We start from the raw sequence: 25,154 nt of genomic DNA, 5'->3' as shown, positions 1-25,154 counted from the left end.
GCGGACCTTTGAAGAATGTTGACCTTTCATGTTGATTTTTCACAACTAGACACAACTCGATTTTTAAACGATTTTTCCTAATGAACGTTGAGACTTGTTCATATGATCGTGGACTAGACACAACTCAATCTCCGGGCGGATTTTCCTGGCAAGTGTCGTGACCTGTTTATATGATCATGTTTCAGGTTATATGATTTATGCTATACTTGTATGCTTCTATAGTACTTTAAATTAATGTTTAATATTCATTTTTAGATGATTTTCTTGTAAAAAATATATACAATGAGTAAGATTATTAGAACATTAGTGAAAGATTCAATGATACTCCATAAATGGACTACTTTATCAAATTTTAGTACAATATCAAGCCATGGTAATGAAGTTTCTAGTCCTCTTTTTACAATCTTTATACATCATGTATACATATCATATGTTTTATAGATGTTTTAATTGTTAAAAATTTAATAACAAATAATAAAATTTTGGACTATGAAAACACTATGAAATACATTGAAGAAAATGGTAAAAACATGAATGCAAAAACTGCTGTTAGAACTATAAATATTTTATATCAAAAGTTCAATGGAAATAAAAAATTAGATCAGACGGATTTCACAAATTGCAAAGGATTTGAAAATATTTGTAAAGTGATACTCAAAGATGTTAGATCTTTAAGCAGATATGATACTATAAACATTTTACAATGTTTATTATTTTTTAATGTTTCGGCTCACAGTGTATTAATTCAAACATTGCTTCAAATGATACGTGTTTCCTTGAATGATTTCACAGTTGGACAGATAATGATTCTATATAGTATGTTATACAATATGGAAAAATCATTTCTGTCTATATCTTTACTTCATGCATTACCTTATGCTTTTAAACAGCAAGCTCAAATTGAACTTAATTCAGATAGTACTAATTTGTTTCAAGCCCTTAACTTCTGTTCTACAATAAATAATGTAACTGCAAAAAGGCACATTCTTCGAATTTTACAGGAAAATAAGAACAGAATAAATTTCGACAATGTAATGTTAGTTTTTAATGCAATATATAGTTTACCAAAGTTGTGTCCACCTTCTACACAACTTCTGCATTATGTACAATATATGATATTGATTAATTGTAATAGATTAAATTTCAATGAAATCGAGCATTTACTTCATTGCATTTCTAAAAAAGTTCTAAATTCGTAAGTATTATATAATTAAAATTACTTATATCGTACAAATATTTATATTATTTATAATTTTTTTTTCTAGAGAAAAGGAGTTCTATAATGAAGCATTAATAGATAAATTATGTTCTACTGCGTTAATTAGCAATATTACTTTCCAACAAAACTTAATCATCTTACAGCATTTAAATGATATACGCTTTAGTAATATTCCTTTGTTAAACTGTTTAGTGGAAAAATGTCTTGAAAATATAAATATTTTAGAAAGACATTCTATTAATATACATACATTTATCAAAGGCTTTATTATTGCTGATTATATACCACATAATTGGGAAACTATAGGCAGAAAATTACAAAATCTTATTATCGCTACAGATTGTTCAATACCTAACACAGTGCCTACTGCTTTCCATTTAGTTTCACTAAATTTTTATTGTCCGGAATTAATAGAAAAGATTTTCATATCATATAATTCTTTCTGTGAAAGAAATTCATTTCTTTTTGTAAAAGATATTACATTATCTGTTTTAAAATTATATTGGTATATAAAACAGCTTTATCCTGAATATAATGGATTTGTGCCAGATGAAAGCAAATTAAATGAAATTAAAATTGAACGTGACAGTAGTGAAATACCTTATTTAATAGATAGTCTAAAAGAAGCTGTTGGAGGTACTGAATACATAAAAAGTGGTTTAAGAACAAAATTCGGCGAATTTGTTGGTAAACATATTTGTGAATAATCATAATCAAACATTAACAGCAATGATTTGCAGCTTAAAATCTTTGATTTTTATTATTTTAGATTACGTTGTTGTCATACAACCAGATGGCTCTTTTATGAATACTAATAATTATGATAATATTACATTTGTTGAGGAACTAGCATTGCTAACAGAATGTAGCAAGTAAGAAATAATTTTGAAGTAGTTTAATAATTATTCTATTAATCCAAAAATAATGTTTATTTAAATTTACAGAATTCTCTTTTTCGCTTTCCCAAGAAAGGCATATTCTATTAATAAAGGAAATTTATTATCTACAGTGAAGATACAATTAAAAGTAATAGAAACATTACCAGGTTTTCACTCCTTTGTTATAAATCCATACATCTGGGAAAAGTTCTCTGATAAAGAAAAAGTGTTACATCTTCAGAAAGTCATACAATTGAAACAGTACAATTCAAAATGATAGTAGTTCATAAATTGTTTATATAAAATAAATAATTTAATAAATATAAAAAATTGTAAAAATAAGAAACAAAATCATTTTTCATATTCCATGTATTATGGTATTTTTGTTATAGATAGAAGATAAATATATTTGTTTTAATAATATATTTATCCTAAAACAGGCTGCTTGAATATCTCGGAATATCTCAATTTAAATCTTAAATTGATTTTAAATTACTCTGATTTTGTCTGATCATTGTATGCATCTTAAAACACTCTACTAGATGGCACATAAAAAAGCATATAGTTCCACTCAAAAAAACGAAATTGACCTTTATATGACCTCTACGGGTCTACCTATCAAAGAATTATTTACATCAAATTATGTGTCTCTCAACACCATGCAAGTTTGATGTGACATATTTTTTTCTATCATCAATAAAAGTGAAAATATTCAAATGACCTATTCAAAGATGTTAATATTATTAAAACTAGGACTTTCCAAAAGTTTAAAGAAATATTTACAATGAACTCTTCATTTATGTAACAATTTATTTATATGAAAATATTTATAACATCAACAATTAAAATGTATAATTTCAGAATCATATATTTCATAATATATTTCTACAAAATTTGTATTATAAATCAAATAATTTATATAGTACTAATTTTAATGTATTGATGAACTTTTGTATAGATGAATATTTTTGCATAGGAATAATGTAAATAAAAGTAACATATATATCGAAGATAATAGTTATTAATGTATAAATAATGTATTTCATGACATGTTTCTCTCCTATAATTGTTGATAAGTTATATAAGTGTAAGTTGGTATTATTATTATGAAAGACATATTTTGATAAACACACAAGTAATGCTTTTAAACATAGACAATATATTGATAACAGAATAATTAAAATGTAAAATAGCACCCAGTAGCACCATTTTCTGAATAAAAAACAATTATTAATATCACTGATTTAGACCAAATAATTTCAAAGCATTGAAAGCTGTAGCTAAGGCAACCTCTTCTGGAGCAATTTGCATAAATGCTGCTACCATTTCTACTATTGCTGGTAAGGCACATGGTTCGTTACGTTGAAAAGTACAGTAACGATGAAGAAATGTCATGGATCGTTCAGTTAGAGCATCTTTAACATGTATAGGTAATTTGCTGGCTCTAGTATTAGGATACATGAATGGAGCATCTGTTTCTACTAATATTCTGTCTAGAGGTGCAAGTCTTTTTTCCAACAGTTGTCTTATTCCACTATCAGATTTGTCTTTGCATAAATATCCTGTAATTCCTAGATAAAAACCATGGTCTAAATAAATTTGTGCTTCCTTCGCAGTTCCAATAAATGAATGGATTAAAACTGGTGGTAAACAATTTTTATAGTGATTCAGAACTTCTAGAACATCTGTCTGAGCACCTCTTTCATGTATTACAAGTGGCTTAGTTAATTGACATGCAAGTTCTACTTGTTTATGAAATACAGCACGTTGTGTTTCAGGATCAGAAAAATCACGACTATAATCTAAGCCACATTCTCCTATTGCTACACATTCAGGGTTATTAGCTATGCTTTCAAGTTCTTGCAAAGTATCAGGATTTTCCCATGATTTTGCATCATGAGGGTGCACACCAGCAGTAGAATAAAGAGTACCAGGATATATCCTAGTTAATCTTAGTGCCTCTTTACTAGAACGAATACTTGCACCTGTTACCATAATCTTTTGTACCCCTGCATCCTTTGCTCTTTGAATTACGCTATCTAAATCTCTGCTGTATTTTTTGTTAGTAAGATTGGCACCAACATCAACTATGATATAATTCTCATAACATTGTGTCATAGCTGAGGAAATAGCTTTTTCCTCTGCATTTGATGCAGTAGTATTTTCAGCCATTCCTCAATATTTAACTGCAATATCTGAAATAAAAAATAATAATAATAATTATAGAAAATATATATTGTTCATTGTGAAAAATATATCAGTATAAACATAAAGAATTAAAAAAGGTGACAATATTTATCAAATTTTATTACATTTAGTTATTATTGAAATAATGATACAAAGAAAACAATGTATATATGATAGATGATTAAATTACTTAACCATAGTAATTTGAGAAATAAATGAAATATATAATCATGAATTTATACTAAATATTATAATATAGATATTTTTTTAGATACTAACAACAAGATACAATATGCATTTGTTGCCAACCAATTAAAACTGCTTTCAATTAATCTAAGATGTCAAAATCCGTATTCTTATAAATGATGTATATGATCATTTGAGATATATGACTATATATATGTATACATATAAAGATATTTTATCAATAAATTCGTAGTGCTTTCTTCTTACTAAATATTTTTTGGAACTAATACAAAAGCATTATACATGCACGGCATTTGATCATATAATGATACACAATGTTGTTTTGCACGCTATACCACACAACCAATTCTTTCAATAAGTTGATTTAATCAAACACATAGGCTTTTGGTACTGTCGAATCGTACAAGCTGTTACTGTAACAAAGCACTATATGTGTCAATCTTCCCAAGAGACTGTTCTATAATTCATTTTAATATATATATAATACTTATTAAATACAATATATTTAACTTTTTATAAAAGGAGTAAAGACATCGATTCCCGTTAAAAGATCATAATTTAAGATTTACTATTTATATAAATGATATATTATTTATATAGTACATTGAAATTATAGAATAATTTCAATACTTTCACCTTATATAAACTGAATTGGTTAATTTCATATCATAATTGTTACAAGAAAGAATATAGCCTAAAATCATATTACTCAATATACGCGGGAAATATAATTATCATGAAGGTAACAATCTTATGAAATATTTCTATTATTGTTTAACGACGTAAATTAGTAAAATAATTTATTATTAGAATATTAATCTATCATAATAACACTCAATAAAATATCTATTTTACTTTCAATTTTATTTTAATCTTAAAAACATTATATACGACATGTATACATAATTATTTATTAGGTTATTTTTTTTACAGAAAAGGAAAACAAGACGTCAACTTCTGGCTGAAAAAGAAGCTATTGCTAAAAGCTTAGTTGATAAAGCAAACTCTGTGAAAAATCCCTTAGAGCCCTTAAATTTCTTTCATAAATATATGACAAAGGATAATCAAACTATTGAACTCTCTTGTATGAAAGCCATAGATGCACAACCTAAATGTATTCTTTGGATTTTTGATATTATGGAACGTAATATGAAGTCTCTGTATGAACAAAGTGATTGGGGTTGGGATTCAGTTGCCAAACAAAAACAATTAACAGAGCCAACAGCTTGGTATTTAGTAGCAACTTCCAACGAGAAATTTGTTGGGTTTTCCCATTTTCGTTTTGATATAGATTATAGAGAAGAAGTACTATATTGGTATGTAGATCTTATACATATATTTATAATTTACAGAAGATGACAAGTTTTATTTTATAATTGTTTTTCAGTTATGAAATGCAGTTGGAATCCACAGTACGACGAAAAGGACTTGGCCATTTTATGATGTCTGCTCTTGAAGCTATGGCATCAGAAAACAAGATGCGTAAAGTAGTTCTGACTGTACTTAAACTTAACCCATCAGCTATGCAGTTTTTCTATTCCCTTGGGTAAGTAAAATATAATTTATAAATATATAGATATAATTTTATTGAGATATAAAAACTAATAACTATACATCAGAAAATTAATATAAGGAAAATAGATTTTTACACCTTTAACTTTATTACAGAATTTTTAATACTTAGAATATACATACATACAGATGTATAAAATTACATTTTCTAAAGTAATAGTACGACTAGCATGGAGATGTAATATCTTATAAAAACCCACATTTTGTTTTTCAGTATAACTGCAAGAATATGTTTCTGTGTTTTTGTATTCATATTTATAACAATAATAATAATAATAATGATAATCAATAATAATATCAATAATAATATCAATATCTACGATAATGAACAAAATTAGAAAAAATATTTTATATTTTTTTCTGTTGAATATCATAATTAAATATCTTTCTTGATAAAAAGTAGATCACAGTAAGGAAAAATATCTTATGTAAAAGAGGATTTATATATGTGCCTTATACAAGTTATAGTTTTTGTATGTATGAAAAATTTCATAACAATATGGAATTAAAAGCATATAAAAATAACACTAAATTGTAATTGTAAATCATTTGTTTCAACTGATATCGTTACAGCTACAAGATGGATAAAACCAGTCCACCAGCATCTGATCAATTGGATTATATCATTTTGAGTAAGGCCGTTGATAGTGGAACAATGAGCAGAAATCTTAATTCTTTTCAATGAGTCTAAGTGATTATTAAATTCTACGTTTAAGATTGTGTCTTGTGAAATAAGATTGGTAATATTTGGTGTGGACATAAATTAACAATAGGCGATTTCAACGATGGTCCTACATTATGGAATGTAAGTGGAGCTTTACTAATAATCCAATCATCTATATAATTAAGAAACTTTGTTAAATCAACTTCTACGGATTCGGAAACATTAAAATAACGCGAATAAGAATTATCATTCCAACACATGTCTAAAGCTGCTTGATGTAAAACCATTCCAATACCTTTACCAGCTCCTTCTGGGATAGGAAATACTCGAAAGTTAACAACGCTTAGATCCGCAGGAAAATCGTAACGAAGTGGCGAGAAGTACGCATTTAAATTAAAAGGTAAAGAATTATGTGGATGCATTGCAATTATAGGGTGTAATAGTTCTTCTGATGCTAAATGGCCATATAATGAGAGTACACCTGATGGGTGATTTGTTGGTGGCGTCGAAGATATACAAAAAGACTTCTTTTTTTCGAGTACAAATGTGAATATATGATTTGTTAATAAGTTATCAGTTATACCTTGCCCAAGTCCTCTGTTATCATCTTGTAGTAATCGTCTATCCTGCATAATCTATATAAAAATATTATATATATACAGTGTGTATATATTATATATTCTTACATGAGTGAACAATATATTAGATACATACTTCAATTTGCCCAGGTGCCATAGAACTTACACCTAATGGTTGTGCTGTTACAACTGTTAGTCGAAGCTTTTTATCTTCTATGTATGTACTTGACGCCATTGGGTAATAGTTACCTTGTGTAGGAAGCTTTGGAAATCTTTGACGCTTAATCATCTAAATAATAATCGTCCTTTTAAACATATTTACTAGTGATGATGGAATATTTTAGATATTTTTACTTACATTAAGGCCATTTAAATCTGTATAGAATTGGTCTCCTGAAGCTATATCTGTACTTAATCTCATAGCAAGTTCATAATTTTGCGTTTCTGATATGTTAATTTCATTATGAACACGTAAACCAAGTCCATCAGTACCAGGGGAGTTGTATAATATACAAGTATGACGTACGTGTGCAAATTCTACAAATACTTTAGATATAATGGGTCCAGTTATTAAGTGTATAATACATTTATTGTCCATATATACTAAATCTGGTTCTGATTTATCAGGTAAGAATAAATAAGCTCCACTTTTATCTTTACCAGAACCTCTGGTACCATATTTAACAAATTCTAAATGGACAGGTACTGTTATGTTACTGACTCTCAAAGCTTTCAGAAGACCTGATTTTCCAAAAGATGCAGATAATTCTGGTCTTTGTGTAATTGAAAATTCTTGTGCATTTGGTATTACTTGAATTTGATTAAAACCTGGTATTTTTGGAAGGTTTATATCTGTATTAAAAACAGTTATGTTCGCAACATGCACTTCCCTGCATACAATAAATAGTGAAAAGTTGAATTGTAAAAATAAATATTTAATAATTTAAAAAATGAAATTACATACGGTGGAAACGATGATTTCGACAAAGCGTGAATTACGTATGTTGTAATACCAAATCCAGGTACAGTAACCAAGAATGATAACTCATATCTAGCAACAGTTAATGCAGCTGGTCCAATCCAAATTGGAGAAATTTGACATTGTACTGGTTGACCCATACGATCGGTAACTTTAACAAACGGAGTGGATACGACCAATGTCTGTACTTTTGTTCTTTGTCTTGGAATAGAATTATAAAGAATAACCTTTTTTAAAGGATTTTCTTCCCTTAATATTAGAACATGTTTATCTCCTACACTGGTATGACGCAATCTAAAGTATTAAAACATGAGTTTGTTACAATCATTATTTTATTTATTTTTAAAAATTATTATTTTCATAAAATATTCATAAATTTTTCTCAAACCTAGATTCATCAAGTGAAATATATACAGCATCTACATTGACAGAAGATTCTTGTGGAGTTTTTAATAAATGAACCACTGATTGTTGTAATACATGCGCAGAATTATTCAAGGCCATTATCATCTTCTTAGCATAATCTATAACAACTTCATCTCTAGCAGTTCCAGTAATACCATCATGATGTTGAAACAAAGAATGCCACATTCTTGCCTTGCTTAAACGTTGTGCAAGAGTACCTTCCACTAGATTGTCATTACCTTTAGTCCAAGCTGTAGTAGTTAATATTTCCGATGCCCTTAGTAAACTCAATAATACACGATCTAATCGTTTGTGAAAAGGCCTAAAATGTATTTAATAAACATGTTGTTGATAGTTTATTATAATTAATCTTAATTTAAGTGTACCTTGATGTATAATATCCGCTCCAATAATGATCATCTCTGTCGGAATATGTGAAAAAATCGCCAGATAAAGTAGGAAATTCGTTTAAAGTGTGTTTTTCCCTGATCGCATCAAAGTAGTCGCTTAACGTTCCAAATTTAATTTGAACGTTCATTTGTGAGTTTTGATTCATATAATCAAAAAGTTTTTGATAATTATTAAACTGAGCATCCCACTCAGTAAAATGAGTATACCTAAAATCATCTCCTAATGGTACTAATACCACATCAGTTTTAAAAAGCTGAGATTTTTTACGGTACTGATCCAGTAAGAGAGCAGCTCTTTCCGCAATATTTGATTTAGTTATGGCTCTTGGAGCTATTTTCCATGGACAACTTAGTCCAAAATTTTGTAGTCTATAAAAGTCAAATTGACAACATATTTTTGGATCTGGACCACAAGTGTGTGGCACATCATAACTATAAAATGGCATTACATGTGTAAAGATCTCCGTTGATCCATCATTATCCCATAATTGTCTCCAACGAAATTCTAATTGTTTTCGTTTAGCTAATCTTTTTTTAACTGAATAATGAACTCTTTGTATCAGTACATTTTCCAATCCTGCCTTTTTCAACAGATATGGCATAGTTGGAGAAAGACCAAATGGATCAATAGCCCAACCTGAATTTGGTATATAATCTAAATTATATTTTAACCATTGATGACCTTCTGTAAGTTGTGTAAGCTGAGACATCCAATGAGAAACAGATTCATCTGGCATAACCCAACCTCCTGATACAATTTCTAATTGACCGTCATGAATCAAACGTTTAACTAAATTATGAGTTATCTTAGACTGACTTTCCCACCAAAGTTGAAAGAATGATATCTCTGCCCAAATAAATTTACGTCTTCTGTCTTCTGCCAGTTTTGTTACCATATTATTTAATATATTTTGTGTTTGAAATGCATAGTATTTCTCAAAGGTACTAAGCCAACCAGGATCATTATGAGAATGTGGAACAACAAATACTTTTAGCTTTCTATTTGGATGCCATTGTTTCTCATCATATGTGATATCCCATCCTTGTTTCCAAACTCCACCATCCACATTATCAAACTCTAATTGTCTATACATGTCTAACATTTGAATGTCAACTTCAGGAATTTTCTGTATGTTAAAATTGCATTTAAGTACTTTTCCTAAATGGGAAGAACTAGATGACATAGGTTGATCAAGACGATTTATAGAATGGGCTATAGGTACAAAATGTTTTGCTTCAGCCACTTCCCTTAAAGCATTCATAACTTCATGATGCTTATTGAAATCTTTTTCTAACTTTGCTAATCTATTCTCAAAGTGTAGCCATTGATTCTGAGAATATAAAACAATAAGTTATTTTTGTTTATTATATATAAATTATAATCTATGGATATTTATTGAATAACTTACATCATTAACAGAAAGTTTAGACCCTTGTCCAGGTGGAAAAAGTGTTAAATCCATTATTAAATATATCATAACACAGCAGGCAAGAATTAAGCCTGCACTGATGATTGCTAATGTTTTCCTAGTCCTCATTTTGACACATTTATTTATTTAAATATACCGTTGTTCTTAGATGAACTAAATTATCAATAACATTTAAAGATTAAATCTTTCTGGTTTTGAAAAGAAATATAACTTTTTTTAGTACAAAAACTGGATCTTAACCTTATATGTAAGTTTATTTCAAAAATTACATATTTATTTTATTTCATTAAAAAATCTTTATTTAAAAAGAAAAAATTGAAGACATATAAAATTCTGCTCATTCATATAAAATAACACATCGACATTACATTAACTATTAATATTACATTTCTTCAAGATTACACTGTATGGTCTGTATGTGATCTCTTGCAACTACCGCCGTCGCCATATGTTTGTATGTAGTCAAGTATACACATATGTAATAAGGTTAGACCATATATAGTCTAAGGCCTAAGATAAAGTATAAAGAGTACACGTAGTACATATAGGATAATATATGTTTACATTATACATATGCTAATAATCTATAGACAGTAAGTATGTACTTAAATTTCTCTTAGTTTCAGTTTTTTATATTCAAAGCATATTTAAATGTATTTTCACCACTTACCGTCTATCAATCATTCCTGATTTAACTTTCTTATATTCTTTTATAGGAAAAGCATAAAAAAGATAATTACTTAATTATAAATGAGATATTACGAAAAGTATTCAAAATGAAAAATCGAATTTGTTATCGATAATATTAGCAAGCATATTGAATATCGATATATTGAATATCGACATGTTTCTCTAGATTTATAGTAATTCATGCTTCTTTTTGTTCATCAAATATGGCATCCTAAAATGCAAAACATGACTCAATAAAATCGAAGCAGAATAAGCAAGTTGTTACTGACTTAATAATATACATGATTTTGCATTGTACAGTGCGCTCTTTCGTAGGCTGTATCTATTTGTGCTTCTTGTGTTCGTAATAGTAAGACAATTTAAGTGACAATGAACAAGAATCTCACAAATATTTGTATTTACAAAAGTATAGATGATGTTCAATCTAAGAAATTTATATACAATAAATTGTTGCCTTATGCAGATGAAGTAGAGACAGAAACACAGGCTTTATTTGCCGAAATTAAAGCAAATTTAGGGCGTGCTGTTATGTTTAATGAAATATGGCCAGGCTGCTATGTTTGGGTTAATAAATTAGGCCAGTGAGTATATTTATTTATATTATTACATTGTTTGAAAGAAAGGCAATAACTACATTTTAATTATACTGCTTATTTTAGAAAATATATTTGTAATTTGGATTCATGAATATTTTTTCTAGTTACATAAATATGTATGGATTTAACTTCAGCAAAGAAGATCACATCTTGCTTATAAAGTTATTATATGAACTGGTTACAGTTTCAGAAATACCTACAGCTTCTACATTTCAGTGTCTTGTTGCATTACTAGTGTTGTTAAAGTAAGATGATTTAACTTTTATTCATAACATTATATAGGATTATCATTTGTTATATGAAATGAATTTCACATGTTTTAATATATATTTACAGAAAGAAGAAATATATATCTCCTGATGAATTAGAACTGCCATGGCGACCTCTTTATAATATGATTCTTCGTATAATGAAAGCAAAAGAAAATCGTCCTGAAATGTATCATATTTGTCATCTTTTTGAGAATACAACAGAATCACTTATTGTATATGCAAAAGTTTATTTTCCTGTAAGTGAATATTTTTCTTAATTAAATTAACAAAAGAATGAAAATTAATCCTTTATAATAGTTAAGTGCAACACAGGAGATATTAGATGAATTAAGACCAACTTTATGCCTCACTGATGTCATAACAATGTCTGAAAGTATACAACTATTACGGTGGTTCTTACCAGTACAATTGCCTCCAAAATACCATTCAATTGGATATCAACTATGGTTTGAAGAATTTATGAAATTATGGGAAATATGTCACAATGCACCAACATGGGAAAATAAAATGATGGAGTTAATGGCAGCAGTAGCTAATTATAACATTGGATACATTAATTGGGAACCTTATATACCATTGATGTTCACTAGATTTATACGGTGCTTAAAATTACCAGTGTCAAGTAATAAACTACAAAGACATCATGAAATAGATGCAAGTTCTATAACAATATGGATAGTAGCAGTTCTGGTAAAATTTTATTGAAAATTAAAGAGTATATTTAAATAAAGTATCATTTTATATATTGTATAATATTTCTAGGGAAATGGTTCAAGTGCTCAAACATATCTTGATAAGTTTTTGAAAACGATAGAAACATATTTTCATCCTGCTAATAATGGTTACTGGTTGAATATATTAAAAGAGATTCTTATGAAGCTTTCATTTTATTTTATTACACGTTTGCACAAGTGAGAATCAATAACTAATTTTAAAATTAATTTTTATAAGTATTTATAAATTTATAATATATGTCTTATTTATATTATAGAGAAAGGTATGCTGAGCCAACTTGGGAAACTCCCATTCCTGAAGAGTATAAATTAACTGATAATCATGTTGATGCATTTGTCAAAAGTATGTTGCCAGTAACTATGGCATCAATATTTAATAAATTAAGTGTTAATCATGCATCACAAGCTTTACAATATCTTGCTACTATGAGGCCCAATTTGGTTATTCCATATGTTTTGGATAGAGTGTCTTCTACATTGGATTCTCTCACAATAGAATCATATAAATTGATTGCTACATTGAATTGTATGGAAGCTATAGCTAGGCCAATGGCAGAAGGGTCTAAAAATGTAAATACAGGTGTGGATTATGCTTTCCTGGCTACTTTTTGACATGATTTACTATTTTACATTTTTATGAATTATAAATTTCTTTTGCAGACTATACATACCCAGAAGGACCAAGACATATTTTACCACTACTGTCTCTGCTTCTATCTAGCATTGATCCAAATAATCCAGAAAAGTGCTTTTTAGCTTTCCGTCTTATCTCAGTTTATGCCTGTTTCATACCTATTGTGGATACTTCTAAACCAATCACAACAATAAATGAAGAAGATAGATTAGATTATGAAACAGCGTCTGGATTTGAAGATTTTGTTTTACAATTTTTGGACAAGATATTTTCTTTCATAGATCACAGTTCTCTAGAATTGGTTAGATTAGAAAATTCTGCTGGTGGCGAGAAAAGTAAATTAGAAAAGGTCACAGAAACCGTTCTGTATAATGTGTGCATGATCCTGTTAATGTATATTAATGATGCAATATTTAAAAAGGCTTTAGATAAATTATGTATATTTATAACTGAACGTACACTCGAAATTAAAGTTGCTGGGCAGTTGGCAGCTGGTTTGTGTCGAGTATTTGCCCAAGTTAATGGCAAAGAAACTTTAAGAACATTATTGCCTGTACTTTCACAAACTATCTTAGATATCACGGGCGAAAGTAATGATATTATTAAGGAAGAACATGTGGATGATCGTCTTTTATATGCAATGTTGCTTTTATCTGCAACTGTTACTACAACAGGGAACAATTTACTACCTTATATAGATACGCTCACAACAGTTCTTGACCGTGTAGTGATTTTAAACTCTAGAGAAGGAAACAATTTAGCTTGTATATTATTAAGATCAGTCCTTCATTCATTATCTACTATGGTACCATATCACTTTACATCTACTGATGAAATAAAATACTGGGGTCAAGTTCTGGATATTAATAGCTTAAATGTCAAATGGTACATTCCTGATGAGAAAGAAATGGCTGCAATAAATCGAATATTTTTAAGATATCTTATTCCTGAAACAAATAAATTAAAGACATATTGTAAACGCTTGATCACATTAAGGAGGTTAACTATTGATCACTTCTATATAATATTTAATGATAATATTCATTAAGAATAGGTGAAATAAAATTATTATATGATTTTAGAGAAGAGTTACTGACTAGCTTAAATATTGTAAGCACCATTATTGAAGGTTGTGAATCTGTTTTACCTATATATGAAGGAAAACCATTAGATTTAGTGAAATCGTCTTTAAAATGGCAACCTTTCAGGCCAACACTTGGTATGAAACATGAAATATTAATGCCTAATGGTAGTAACGTTAAACGTTACATTGGAACACTTATGAATAAATTGCAAAGTATAATACTTGAAAATACAGAGGGTGATACAAAAAGTTTATTTGTTTTGATAAAGGTATCTATTTAAATATACTATTTAGAATAATAAGTTAAAGAATATTAAATACATTATAAGAATTCTTTTATTCTAGATTTGGGGCTATCTCTTATTAGGATCTGCATCTGTTTCAAGTAATGTTGTAAATTATAGAAATATAAAAAGAGCACACAGAATGATGAAGGATATGTTAGTAAGAAAAAAGGGAATAATGGGATCCTTCGTATTGCTATGTGCAGAAGTTCAACACAAAACTCGTTCATATTTACAGTTTTTTAATTTAACTGAAGCTCATAAAAAAATAATGTTAAAAGTATTTAGATTGGCTACTAGTAGGTACTCTGACGTACGATGTCAAGCTCAACGCATCCTTTTTCGGGCTTTCCATCATTTGACGTTGTCATCTAGAATCATTGTTCCAAAATTACTTGATATATTGAGGGCGGATCCGGAAGCAGATCATGAGGCGTATAAGGTAAGAACGACAACAATTATAACAAGCAACGTTTAATACAATTTTTTTAAATACTTCATTTTATCTTACATAGGGAGCTCTGAATATTTTAATTGATTCTCAAGAAACAATTATCGAACATGATTGGAATAAATTGAGAGATTTATGGACAACTTTGGTACTTTCTAAACCATGTGAGAAATTATCTATAATTCGCTTGAAAGAAGATGTTGTGAAATATATAAGTAAACAATTTACAACGATCGCTATTACGTCTAAAATACCGAATACATGTTTGGAAATTGCAACAGCTTTATGGAAGACTAATCTTCAACCTACTTTATCTCAGCCCACAGAGGATGAAATTGTGGAAGGTTCAAAAATTGCACAAGCATTTAATGAAAGTAATTTGGCATCTTATAATGGCTTAATAGATGATCTCTTAAATGCCCTTTTGGAAAAAAATTTACATTGGCGACATCGTTTAATGGCAATAGACTTTATTCGACATTTAGTTCACCCAGAACAAATTTATCCACCAAAAGTAGTACGTTACTTTGTAGGAGCATTAATACATGATTCATTAAGTGAAAGAAATATTGCTCTTCGTGTAGTTATATGTATGTTGCAACAACAAAAAAGAGAACATCCAAAGGTAAAGTACTTTAGTGAAAAAAATTATTTTACAAATAATTTTGGTATAAGTTAAACACAAATTTTTTAATTTCAAGATAACTATTGATCCACCAACATCACCAGAACAAAATGAATCATCAGAAAATCAATCTATGAAGTTCAAACGAGGGCAAAGAGCAGACAATGCTTGGCTCCAATATAATTTCGAAACTCGGCCCTTGACTGCAGAGCAATGGGATGAACCCAGATTTATTCATAAGCCATATGTAGGATATTACACATGGCCAAAAAAAATTGAAATGTATGCGCCGACACCTCAACAACCATGTCTAGATCCAAATGTACGAAAATTAACAGATCATGAAAAAGAAATCGATCTCTTTTTTAACGATTTGCAAAATATCAAAAAACTCATAAAATTTTATAGTCTTGAAACAAAAAAGGACAATGACAAATTCAGTTATTATAAATATCGTCTTTTTAAAGCCCTTTTTCGTAATCATGGGATAGTATTCCTAAAAAATTTTCTGCCACATTTACATGAGTTAGTGAAGGATAAACAAGAAAGTAGTCAAAGGTGTGCAGCCGAGATTATTGCGGGAATCATTAAAGGTTCAAAACATTGGCCATTTAATATGGTTTGTGAAATGTGGGATTCTTTATTACCAGTCATAAAACTTGCCTTAATTAATATGACACCAGAAACTCTTGAGGACTGGGTCCTTTGTTTTTCCACAGCTCAACAATGTAGAGATCCAAATAGACAACATTGGTTACTGGAGCATTTGATGGAAGAAATTTTTGTTAGCGAATCAGAATCGTCTTTTATTGAATCAGGACGATTGCTTATTTTACAAACGACTCTTACTGAACAACTATGGCGGGTTTTGGAATTATTACAACGTTTGTTGAAACGGATAGAAGATAGATTATTAGCAAATCCATTTGAAAACGTGAGAGAACGGTTAAGTTCTGTTTTAGTAACGGTGTTCACAAGTTTAAGAACTTCAAACAATCAGTCAGTACCACAAATACAAGATTTCTTAAATAAAATAGTGCCAAAATTACAACCTCTTGTAGATGAAAATGCAACGAAATTCAACAATGATGTAAAAAATCTGCCTGCACATGTATCTATTGTTAAATCGAACGATCTAAAAGAAATAGGAATAAATGAAGAAGAAAAAGAAAGAGCGATTCGTTTACTTAAGACAATTTGTAAATGGATTGTAGATATGAATCGTCCATGGTATGGTTTACCGCCAGAATTGTATCAAATATTTCCAATCATCTATCAGATGGAAAATTGCGAAACAGACGAAGAATTGAAACAGTCGTGTACGTCTGCTTTAACAATATATGCACAAGCATTCACATTGCCATGTAATATGCCAATAGCTTTAGAAGCAGTAGAAAAAATGTCAAAGCATGTATCTTGGTGGACAAGATCTGCTTGTTTGGAATTTCTTCAAGCTTGGGTATTTTACAACATGTGTACATTTTTAAGTAATCCATCATGGGTTAATTCTGTTAAAGATATAGTTTTACGTTTATTAGAAGATGAACGAGTTGAAGTAAGAAAAAATGCTGGTGAATTACTTAGCGGATTAGTGCATTGTATGTTTATACCCGAATTAGAATCTTTATTGGTAAAATATTTTTGAAATATTTTTATGATAATTATTACCAGCAGTTATATTTATAGATTTTTTCTAATTTTTTAGGATGAATTCAAGAAAAAAGCAAACATTAAATTATGTAAAAAAGAAGCTTTGAATAGTAATAAGGAAGAAACAAAAAAGAATCTAAAAGCTGATGCTTTACGTATTCGTCATGCAGCTATAATAGGAATGTGTGCATTTGTACAAGCTCATCCATATGATATACCAAAATACGTTCCTCCAATTTTTGAACATCTTCGTGCTCATATGAATGATCCACAACCTATACCAGTTAGTATCCAAAATAAATTTGAAACATGATACAATAATTCATTAAATAATAAAATTCCTCCGAATTACAGATGACAATTAAAGAGACTTTGGATGATTTTAAAAGAACTCATAATGGATGGAGGGGTGTGGAGGAGTATATGCAACATTTCACAGAAGAACAATTATCTGTATTGCAAGATTTAATAATGCCACCATCCTATTATGCCTAACAGAAAGTTAACATTTTTATTAAATAGTAAAGAATTTTTTAGTAATAATAATATAAAAGTCGTGTACATGATATTTAACAAAAAATGTATTGGTATTTCGCTGTGAAAATATACAAGATATAATATAAAATATATGAAAGAATATTATATACATATTTGTTTATTTAAGATTGTCTAAATGTCAATATAGCTTTAATATGAATTATTATACATACGGTATATATTTTTCTGCTAAAACAAATTTGAATATTTTAATTAAGCTAGATATTAAATAAATGATAATTTACGAAGTTTCATGCAATAAATGGTAAGTGCCACTATAATTTAAAAAGTTTAACTTATTGAAATTATTACTGACTACATCTCAAATTAAATGTTTGTGAAATATTTTATGTTTATACCTTAATTAATATTTTTATTTTTATATATATGAAACAAAAAAATAAATGTTATATCATGTAATAATGAATATATGTTCCTTAAGTCTAAAAAATATTTACGCTAAATATAAAGTTTTTCTAGAGAATAGGTTAGACTACTAAAATAGGCTTGAGGCTTTATGGAAAATTCGAGTATGTATATATGATACGATAAAACTTATTTAGAAATCTAGTAACTTATGCTTTTAATTCGATTCATTTATATGCAATGGATAAATCAGGAAAAATATACGTCATATTCTTGTTTGCAACTTTCTTGAAATTGCAATTTTAAATGTTTTCTAGACATGACATAGCATTTTTGATTAGACAATCGCTTATGAGTACTTGAAGTGAATAACGAATTTTCAGTAGCTATCTGATAGCAGTTGTATCGCCATGAATCGAATAGTGATATTTGGAGCTACAGGAAATACCGGACTATGTGCTTTAAATAGCGCTGTAAATAAGGGTATAGTCTTATCTACTATTTACCATTTAACTTTATAATCTATTCTTTTATATATATTAGAAAGAGATTTTAATTATCGAAAATGTAATAAAGATATAAAATATTTTATAGATAGGTAATATTGTTATGATCAATCACTGTATTTGGTTTTGTTTATACTCTCGTTCCGGTATATTCGCGAACGTTGATTTTAATAAAAAATATAAAATAGCCAGAAAGGTTTTTGTAAAAATCTTAGACAAGGTACAAACATATAATATTTGAAAAATGCAAGTTATGCGCAAAACTAATTTTATTTTGATCATCTTAAAAAATTTAGGATTAAATATAAGAGCATTTGTAAGAGATGAAAGCAAAGTACCAACAAATTTAAAAGATAAAATTGAAATAGTTGTTGGAGATGTTACTAATGCAGAACAAGTTTCAAATGCAATATCTAATAGGGATGCAGTGGTTGTTGTGCTTGGCACACGAGATGATTTAGGTAAATATTCAATTTTATATGAAATATCAATTTTTCAGCCTACAATATGAACTTAATATCCATTGCAAATTTTCATTTAGGTCCAACTACAGTATTGTCCAATGGTATGAAAAATATAATAGATGCTATGAAAGTACACAATGTAGAAATAGTATCTGTTTGTTTATCTGGTAAATTTTGCTTAATCTTCTTATTTACAACACACATTGATAATTTTCATATATTGTTAATTAATATTTTGTTTCTTACAGCATTTTTGTTTTACAAACCTGAAGCAGTGCCTAATATATTTAAAGATGTAAATGCAGATCACCAGCGAATGTTTGACCTTATTAAAGAAAGTAAATTAAAATGGATTGCAATATTACCACCCCATTTTACAAGTATGTCATTGTTTGTAATTTTGAAGAAATTATTGACATATATTTCGCAATTATAGACAATCGTTTGTACATATATTTTGTCTATTTGCAGATGTACAAAGATCAAAATATGTAGTAAAGCATGATGAGTCTCCTGGTCGGACTATTTCCAAACATGATTTAGGAGATTTTCTTATTGAAAGTCTTCAACAACCAGAACATTATCAAAAAGTTTGTGGTATTGCTAACATTGCATAATATAACAAAAAGTACATTTTGTAATGTGGTCAGAATTAAAAAATATTTTGGAGAATATTTTCAGCCTTTAATCATATAAAAAAATAAATAGGTAATATGAAAAGGCATCTTCTAATTTGTACAAAATGTATTACATTGGAAGTATGCAGCTATTGAAAAATATTTGTGATTTTAAATATCTATTGGAATGGTTATAATTTTTTGTAAAATATGAGGATGTGTGCATGAGAAGTGTTTCTGTATTTAAAAGCAATTAAAAAAATAATTTTTTAGATAAATAAATAAATAATATACATTTGTGGAATATAAAAGAATCTTGAAAAAAATAAAACTGTTACTGTGATGATAATCTTTTTACCATATGTGTTCTGTGTGTTAAGATACCTAGATCATAGAACTTTGGCATCTGAAAGTTTGGCATTGGAGGTGGTGGTGGACCACAATATTGTGTACTTTTTTCTTTAAGCTTTGCTTTAGTAAATGCTACACTAGAATATACAACATCATTAATGCCTGATGCTTTAAATGGATCACAAGTTTTATATCCATTTTTTAGGTAAAAAAGTTCTTGGCCTTTAGTTATTAAATATACTTTTTTAATTCCTTTCTTTGCTACATGTTCCTCAGCTCCACGTAGTAGTCTAGATCCTAAACCCTGAGATCTATGCTGGGAGTCAATTATCACTAAGACATGAAATAGAAAATTAAATTTGGTTCTTGTTTGTACACTTTCATATTTTTCTCTTTGTTAAACTAATTATACTTACCTGATTGCATAAAGCAACTATGACGTGATCGAGGTATTAAAGATATTTTACAATGACCAAGGATTCTGTCCTCTTTGTCTATTAGTATAAGACATGTGGGGAATTCATCGCATGATACATTCAGAAATTTTAACCTATTTTACATTGAAGTTCATTTAATTGTTAAATAGGACTTTGTTTAAATTAAGTATTATGATATACCGTGCAGTTTCACTTCTTGGCCATTCAGAATTCAGTAATGTACAACAGTCTGGAATTAGGTCTGGTCTTTTATGAAGTGGTACTATTCTATATTCCTTTTCAATAGCAGTCATATCTTTTCTGTAATAATGAATCATGATAATATAATTTTTATTTATTTAATTTAATTTAACTTTTTTAAGTTGGAAATATTTCAAAAAGTAGAATAGTAAAAGTTCTGCATTATTTTTGCGATAACAGTTATTAATAGAAATATTAAAAGGAATTGAAAAAATTAAAAGATTGTAATAAGATAATGGTAATGAAAAGCATACAGAAATAGATTTCGCGATAATATTACGTAAAATATCTATTTTTATAGCTATAATCAGGACATAATAATTTTCATATTTTCGGGGAGAGGAATTAAAAATAACTTGTCATGAAATATGAAAGGTAAAATTTTTTCATATCATAGAAGAAGCAACGTTACAATAAGAATTATTGTTTTATTTTTATATAAATTATGACGTGAAGATATCGGAGAAGAATCCATTAAGCAACTAGGAAGGTTAAACAATACATATTTCATATTAATATATTTACAAAATTTGATAATATAAATATAATTAACAAAATATAAATATAAATTAATAAAAATTAATATAATATAAATTATAATATAAATTAACAAAATTTGTTCGAGTAAAACGGACGGATGGTCGAAGATTGGGATCTACCTGACTGATTGACTCTTTTAAAAGGAAAAGCGTGCAACAACCTGTGATTGACAGGTATCGAAAAATAGAAGGTAACATATGCGAACAAGTGTAATAAATAGCTTGGTGCAGATGTCCTTACCTTTTTTTTCTAACTGGATGATGAGAACTTGACACATAAGTTTAAAGGTCACTGTGCTTCACCTATATGTATCCCGTGTGGAAATAGCTTTGAGATTAATATCATCTTGAGCCAAGAATGATACTTCTGTTGAACATACCCCACTGTTACATAAAATTTTCGTAGCACCCAGTGGTATTATAGAGTACATCACCTCATTTCAAGTCATTCTTCCACTAATACGTCTTTCATATAATAATCATGTCTTTACTTGTTAATCTTAATAGAAACGAATTTTATACTATATATAAAATATCTGGGAAATACCTGTACTATTCTTAATTTTCAATTACATATTTTATTTTTTTACAAAAGGTTTTGTAGTCTATTTTTTATTTTGTAAATTGTAATGTGATACATTATTGGAATGTTAGATAAGAAAAATTTCATTTTTTATTTGCTTTCTTATTCTATTTATTTTGCTTATTTATTTTATTTCTCTGTTTAAAGTATCTCACTGGGACATGTCCATGACCCATTCTCTTTCGAACGCGAGTCTCCTTTTTTGCATTTGACCCATTTTTTTAAATAGCCTCCGTTCTACATATATATGTGAACAATGTCCTGCATTCTTTATTTCGACAGTGATGGTCAATAATTGTTTCTGAATGATACGATTTTAAGGAATTATAGAAAAAGTAATTCTTTTGCATTTATCACTCACGAAAAGAAACAAAATAAGTGTTTATGGAAATGATTATGTATATATTTCTTATTTCTTACTTGTCATTATTTTGAATTTTAAATCTAAGGATTAATGCGATTTGAGAACCATTGCTGATCCCGTTAATTGTTAGTATCATTCCTACGTTCCTACCATTCCTGTGTTTCACATAAACTCCATTAACGGAAACGAGACGTACAAGCAATAGTACATTATATCAGTTGTGTGTATGAAACAAATATTTTAATTATTTAACAAACATATAATTCATAACATAAAAATGTTGTCTGCAAGACCTCCTGTAACAGGTAATAACATACGAAAGTAAAGTTTATTAATACAGTTAATATAATAAACTTGTTTATGTTCTTCCTAACCTCCTACTTTTTATTTCATACAATTAATAGAAAATCCTTTGGGACTTTCTTGGCATGATAGTGCATGGATTCCTGTATTAAATCCAAACAATATAATGGATTACTTTTCTGAAAGAAGTAATCCTTTTTATGACAGAACATGTAATAATGAAATAGTCAAAATGCAGCGTTTAAGTCCTGATCAGTTACAGTAAGTAATATGAGTAAAAGCATCGTTTAAATGTAAAATATCAATAATTAAATATTTATTTTTAGAAATATGACTGGCCTTGAATATATTCTTTTACATGTTCAAGCACCTATTTTATATGTGATCAGGAAGCAACACCGCCATACTCCTACTTTAGCAGCACCACTTGCAGACTATTATATCATTGCAGGTGTTGTGTATCAAGCTCCTGATTTGGCATCGGTTGTGAGCTCCAGATTGGTACTTAAAATTTATTAAAAATGAGTATAATCAGGACGTATTGTTAATTTATGGAACTTTGTTTTATAGTTATCTACAGTACATCACTTACAATCTGCTTTTGAAGAAGCTAGTTCATGTTCAAGATATCATCCTAGTAAGGGCTACTACTGGGATTTCAAAAATGGGAAAGCTATGGCAGCAAAGAAAGAAACACCTGTTCGTGAAGAACCAAGTTCTTTATTTCAGCGACAAAGGGTGGATATGTTACTTGCTGAACTTACGCGGAAATTCCCATTGCCTGTTCCAAAGCCAGTGCACCAAGCTATAGAACCTTGTAAATACTTATTTTGGTAGTTTCTTTTGAAGTATTTTAAGCATCAAAGCAAAATTAATTTGTTAATTTTTTAGCAATGGAAATTAAACAAGAAGTAAAAACAGAAAAGAAGGACATGAAACCACCACCAGAAAAGAAACCAAAAGGCAATTGATAAGGGTTTATAATGGTTTAATAAGAATATAAGACCAATAATGTTCTATGTATATATTGTATTTTATCTAAATTTTTATTTTATGAAATAGGTATTTAGCATTATTAATTATATCTTTTTTATTAAGTAAAAAGTGTGATGAACTGGTGTGCATGTGAATATATTTTGGCAAACTACTGAATTTGTATGAAATTAAAAATAAAAAATAGAAAATATTTGTCACTTGGTAGTATTTATTTTTTTCTGCACCATGGACAATCTGGATTATCCACTTCTTCTTCTACATTTATTTTCATCCGTGGAGTCTTTTTCTTCTTAATCTTCCCTATTTTATTAAATTTACGACAAGTGGTAGAATCTGGACATTTAATTGTTTCTTTTTCGGATGATGGATGACGGAAAAATCCTTGATGTTTATATGTTTGCATTAACCAAAAATATCTTGATGTAGCAATTGATTTGATCTATAAAATTACATTGTGTTGTTATAACTATTGAATGAAATTGAGAAGTATTTTGTTACAAACTTTCATATTAATTTGTACAATCGATTTAATATGATGCATTACGTTAAATTTTTAGTTAAGGAAATGGTTATGAAAATATTTTAGGACCTCAAAGTGATATTAATAAAATATACTAGTGTTTCAACTATTTTTTAGAGTTTCATTTGTAATTTTCTATTACGAAAAAGAATGGCATATAAGATAAAAAATGATATGTGACGGAAATACGTGTCCTGAGAAATACGTAGATGAAAAATTTTTCGGACAGGGTACCTGTGATTCTGACAAAGATGAATTTATAAAAAATTTGAAACACGAAAAGTGCAAAATAATTCAGTTAGTTCGTCGACAAATGCGTAAATTTTATGATACTCAAGTAACATTAAATATCAATGAAAATATTTAATTTGGGATTTACACTCGTGTATCTTAGAGGAATAGTATGATTTTTTTCCCCAGTACAAAGCATCTTCAATATCAAATGGATGGCAAACAAGATACATGCAAGAATCGCCAAATATGTCATATATAATAAAGCGTGGAGTGAATATAACAGAAGATACAAATAAAGAAGCAATTGATGTACCGAGAAGGAGTACAATGTCAGATGGTCAAGCATTGTGTCTGCGTACCTTGGGAAAAATTCGAAAAAAAATTTGTATGGCAGTTTTAATTGCTGGAATCATCATACTGATGGCAGTGATGTACGGCATTTATTTCCGCGCTTATCTTTGCAATAATGGGAAATCTTGTATCACATCCCTTCAGTACACTCACGTTAAACATGCATTATTTTAAATATGCACGACAAACACGAGAGA

General features: G+C 28.6%; 9 protein-coding genes across 14 annotated transcripts; 5 read left to right on the top strand and 4 right to left on the bottom strand.

Moving 5' to 3' along the window:
* Positions 1 to 77: 77 nt before the first annotated feature.
* Positions 78 to 2,414, top strand: LOC132912705 (uncharacterized). Its single transcript, XM_060970369.1, has 5 exons — positions 78 to 373; positions 442 to 1,195; positions 1,266 to 1,906; positions 1,989 to 2,091; positions 2,164 to 2,414. The coding sequence occupies exons 1-5, from the start codon at positions 283 to 285 to the stop codon at positions 2,372 to 2,374; spliced, it is 1,800 nt and encodes a 599-aa protein (XP_060826352.1). The 5' UTR covers positions 78 to 282; the 3' UTR covers positions 2,375 to 2,414.
* A 475-nt stretch (positions 2,415 to 2,889) lies between these two features.
* On the bottom strand, positions 2,890 to 4,706 carry LOC132912720 (3'-5' ssDNA/RNA exonuclease TatD). Its single transcript, XM_060970402.1, has 2 exons — positions 4,564 to 4,706; positions 2,890 to 4,292 (listed from the first exon to the last, which is right to left on the bottom strand). The coding sequence occupies exon 2, from the start codon at positions 4,267 to 4,269 to the stop codon at positions 3,334 to 3,336; it is 936 nt and encodes a 311-aa protein (XP_060826385.1). The 5' UTR covers positions 4,270 to 4,292; positions 4,564 to 4,706; the 3' UTR covers positions 2,890 to 3,333.
* A 401-nt stretch (positions 4,707 to 5,107) lies between these two features.
* LOC132912727 (N-alpha-acetyltransferase 40) lies at positions 5,108 to 6,986 on the top strand. 2 transcript variants are annotated; one of them, XM_060970418.1, is made up of 5 exons: positions 5,108 to 5,233; positions 5,425 to 5,807; positions 5,879 to 6,037; positions 6,637 to 6,695; positions 6,780 to 6,986. In XM_060970418.1, exons 1-5 carry the CDS (start codon positions 5,228 to 5,230, stop codon positions 6,791 to 6,793), a joined length of 621 nt encoding a protein of 206 aa, XP_060826401.1. In that variant the 5' UTR covers positions 5,108 to 5,227; the 3' UTR covers positions 6,794 to 6,986. The 2 variants fall into 2 exon arrangements, with proteins under 2 accessions (XP_060826401.1, XP_060826400.1); XM_060970417.1 differs by having other exon boundaries at positions 6,637 to 6,986.
* On the bottom strand, positions 6,637 to 10,945 carry LOC132912694 (alpha-mannosidase 2). Its single transcript, XM_060970346.1, has 7 exons — positions 10,509 to 10,945; positions 9,076 to 10,430; positions 8,673 to 9,011; positions 8,270 to 8,578; positions 7,664 to 8,195; positions 7,442 to 7,594; positions 6,637 to 7,362 (listed from the first exon to the last, which is right to left on the bottom strand). Exons 1-7 carry the CDS (start codon positions 10,635 to 10,637, stop codon positions 6,775 to 6,777), a joined length of 3,405 nt encoding a protein of 1,134 aa, XP_060826329.1. The 5' UTR covers positions 10,638 to 10,945; the 3' UTR covers positions 6,637 to 6,774.
* Positions 10,946 to 11,419: 474 nt separating this feature from the next.
* Positions 11,420 to 18,186, top strand: LOC132912690 (proteasome activator complex subunit 4-like). Of its 2 annotated transcripts, none has more exons than XM_060970337.1 (13): positions 11,420 to 11,800; positions 11,920 to 12,060; positions 12,152 to 12,323; positions 12,385 to 12,777; positions 12,850 to 12,998; positions 13,079 to 13,401; positions 13,482 to 14,454; positions 14,538 to 14,808; positions 14,885 to 15,265; positions 15,339 to 15,899; positions 15,976 to 17,529; positions 17,605 to 17,832; positions 17,904 to 18,186. In XM_060970337.1, the coding sequence occupies exons 1-13, from the start codon at positions 11,589 to 11,591 to the stop codon at positions 18,042 to 18,044; spliced, it is 5,499 nt and encodes a 1,832-aa protein (XP_060826320.1). In that variant the 5' UTR covers positions 11,420 to 11,588; the 3' UTR covers positions 18,045 to 18,186. The 2 variants fall into 2 exon arrangements, with proteins under 2 accessions (XP_060826320.1, XP_060826321.1); XM_060970338.1 differs by having other exon boundaries at positions 11,671 to 11,800; positions 11,879 to 12,060.
* Positions 18,187 to 18,798: 612 nt separating this feature from the next.
* Positions 18,799 to 20,388, top strand: LOC132912730 (flavin reductase (NADPH)). Its single transcript, XM_060970421.1, has 5 exons — positions 18,799 to 18,935; positions 19,255 to 19,419; positions 19,500 to 19,589; positions 19,671 to 19,802; positions 19,894 to 20,388. Exons 1-5 carry the CDS (start codon positions 18,863 to 18,865, stop codon positions 20,037 to 20,039), a joined length of 606 nt encoding a protein of 201 aa, XP_060826404.1. The 5' UTR covers positions 18,799 to 18,862; the 3' UTR covers positions 20,040 to 20,388.
* Positions 19,853 to 22,504, bottom strand: LOC132912731 (N-alpha-acetyltransferase 80). 2 transcript variants are annotated; one of them, XM_060970424.1, is made up of 4 exons: positions 21,900 to 22,504; positions 21,008 to 21,127; positions 20,807 to 20,940; positions 19,853 to 20,723 (listed from the first exon to the last, which is right to left on the bottom strand). In XM_060970424.1, exons 1-4 carry the CDS (start codon positions 21,950 to 21,952, stop codon positions 20,374 to 20,376), a joined length of 657 nt encoding a protein of 218 aa, XP_060826407.1. In that variant the 5' UTR covers positions 21,953 to 22,504; the 3' UTR covers positions 19,853 to 20,373. The 2 variants fall into 2 exon arrangements, with proteins under 2 accessions (XP_060826407.1, XP_060826405.1); XM_060970422.1 differs by having other exon boundaries at positions 21,848 to 22,501.
* Positions 21,677 to 24,049, top strand: LOC132912726 (mediator of RNA polymerase II transcription subunit 6). 3 transcript variants are annotated; one of them, XM_060970415.1, is made up of 5 exons: positions 21,677 to 21,797; positions 22,958 to 23,117; positions 23,183 to 23,357; positions 23,427 to 23,673; positions 23,748 to 24,049. In XM_060970415.1, the coding sequence occupies exons 2-5, from the start codon at positions 23,023 to 23,025 to the stop codon at positions 23,825 to 23,827; spliced, it is 597 nt and encodes a 198-aa protein (XP_060826398.1). In that variant the 5' UTR covers positions 21,677 to 21,797; positions 22,958 to 23,022; the 3' UTR covers positions 23,828 to 24,049. The 3 variants fall into 3 exon arrangements, with proteins under 3 accessions (XP_060826398.1, XP_060826399.1, XP_060826397.1); XM_060970416.1 differs by having other exon boundaries at positions 21,687 to 21,780; XM_060970414.1 differs by lacking the exon at positions 21,677 to 21,797 and adding an exon at positions 22,698 to 22,858.
* Positions 23,866 to 25,111, bottom strand: LOC132912738 (uncharacterized). The gene is made up of 2 exons (XM_060970431.1): positions 24,966 to 25,111; positions 23,866 to 24,291 (listed from the first exon to the last, which is right to left on the bottom strand). The coding sequence occupies exons 1-2, from the start codon at positions 25,044 to 25,046 to the stop codon at positions 24,061 to 24,063; spliced, it is 312 nt and encodes a 103-aa protein (XP_060826414.1). The 5' UTR covers positions 25,047 to 25,111; the 3' UTR covers positions 23,866 to 24,060.
* Between the last annotated feature and the right edge of the window lie 43 nt (positions 25,112 to 25,154).

The sequence above is a fragment of the Bombus pascuorum genome, chromosome 12 (assembly GCF_905332965.1).
Source record: "Bombus pascuorum chromosome 12, iyBomPasc1.1, whole genome shotgun sequence".
Lineage (NCBI taxonomy): Eukaryota > Metazoa > Arthropoda > Insecta > Hymenoptera > Apidae > Bombus > Bombus pascuorum.
Note: the sequence above shows the minus strand (reverse complement) of the source record. Positions and strands in the feature narration are given on the sequence as shown.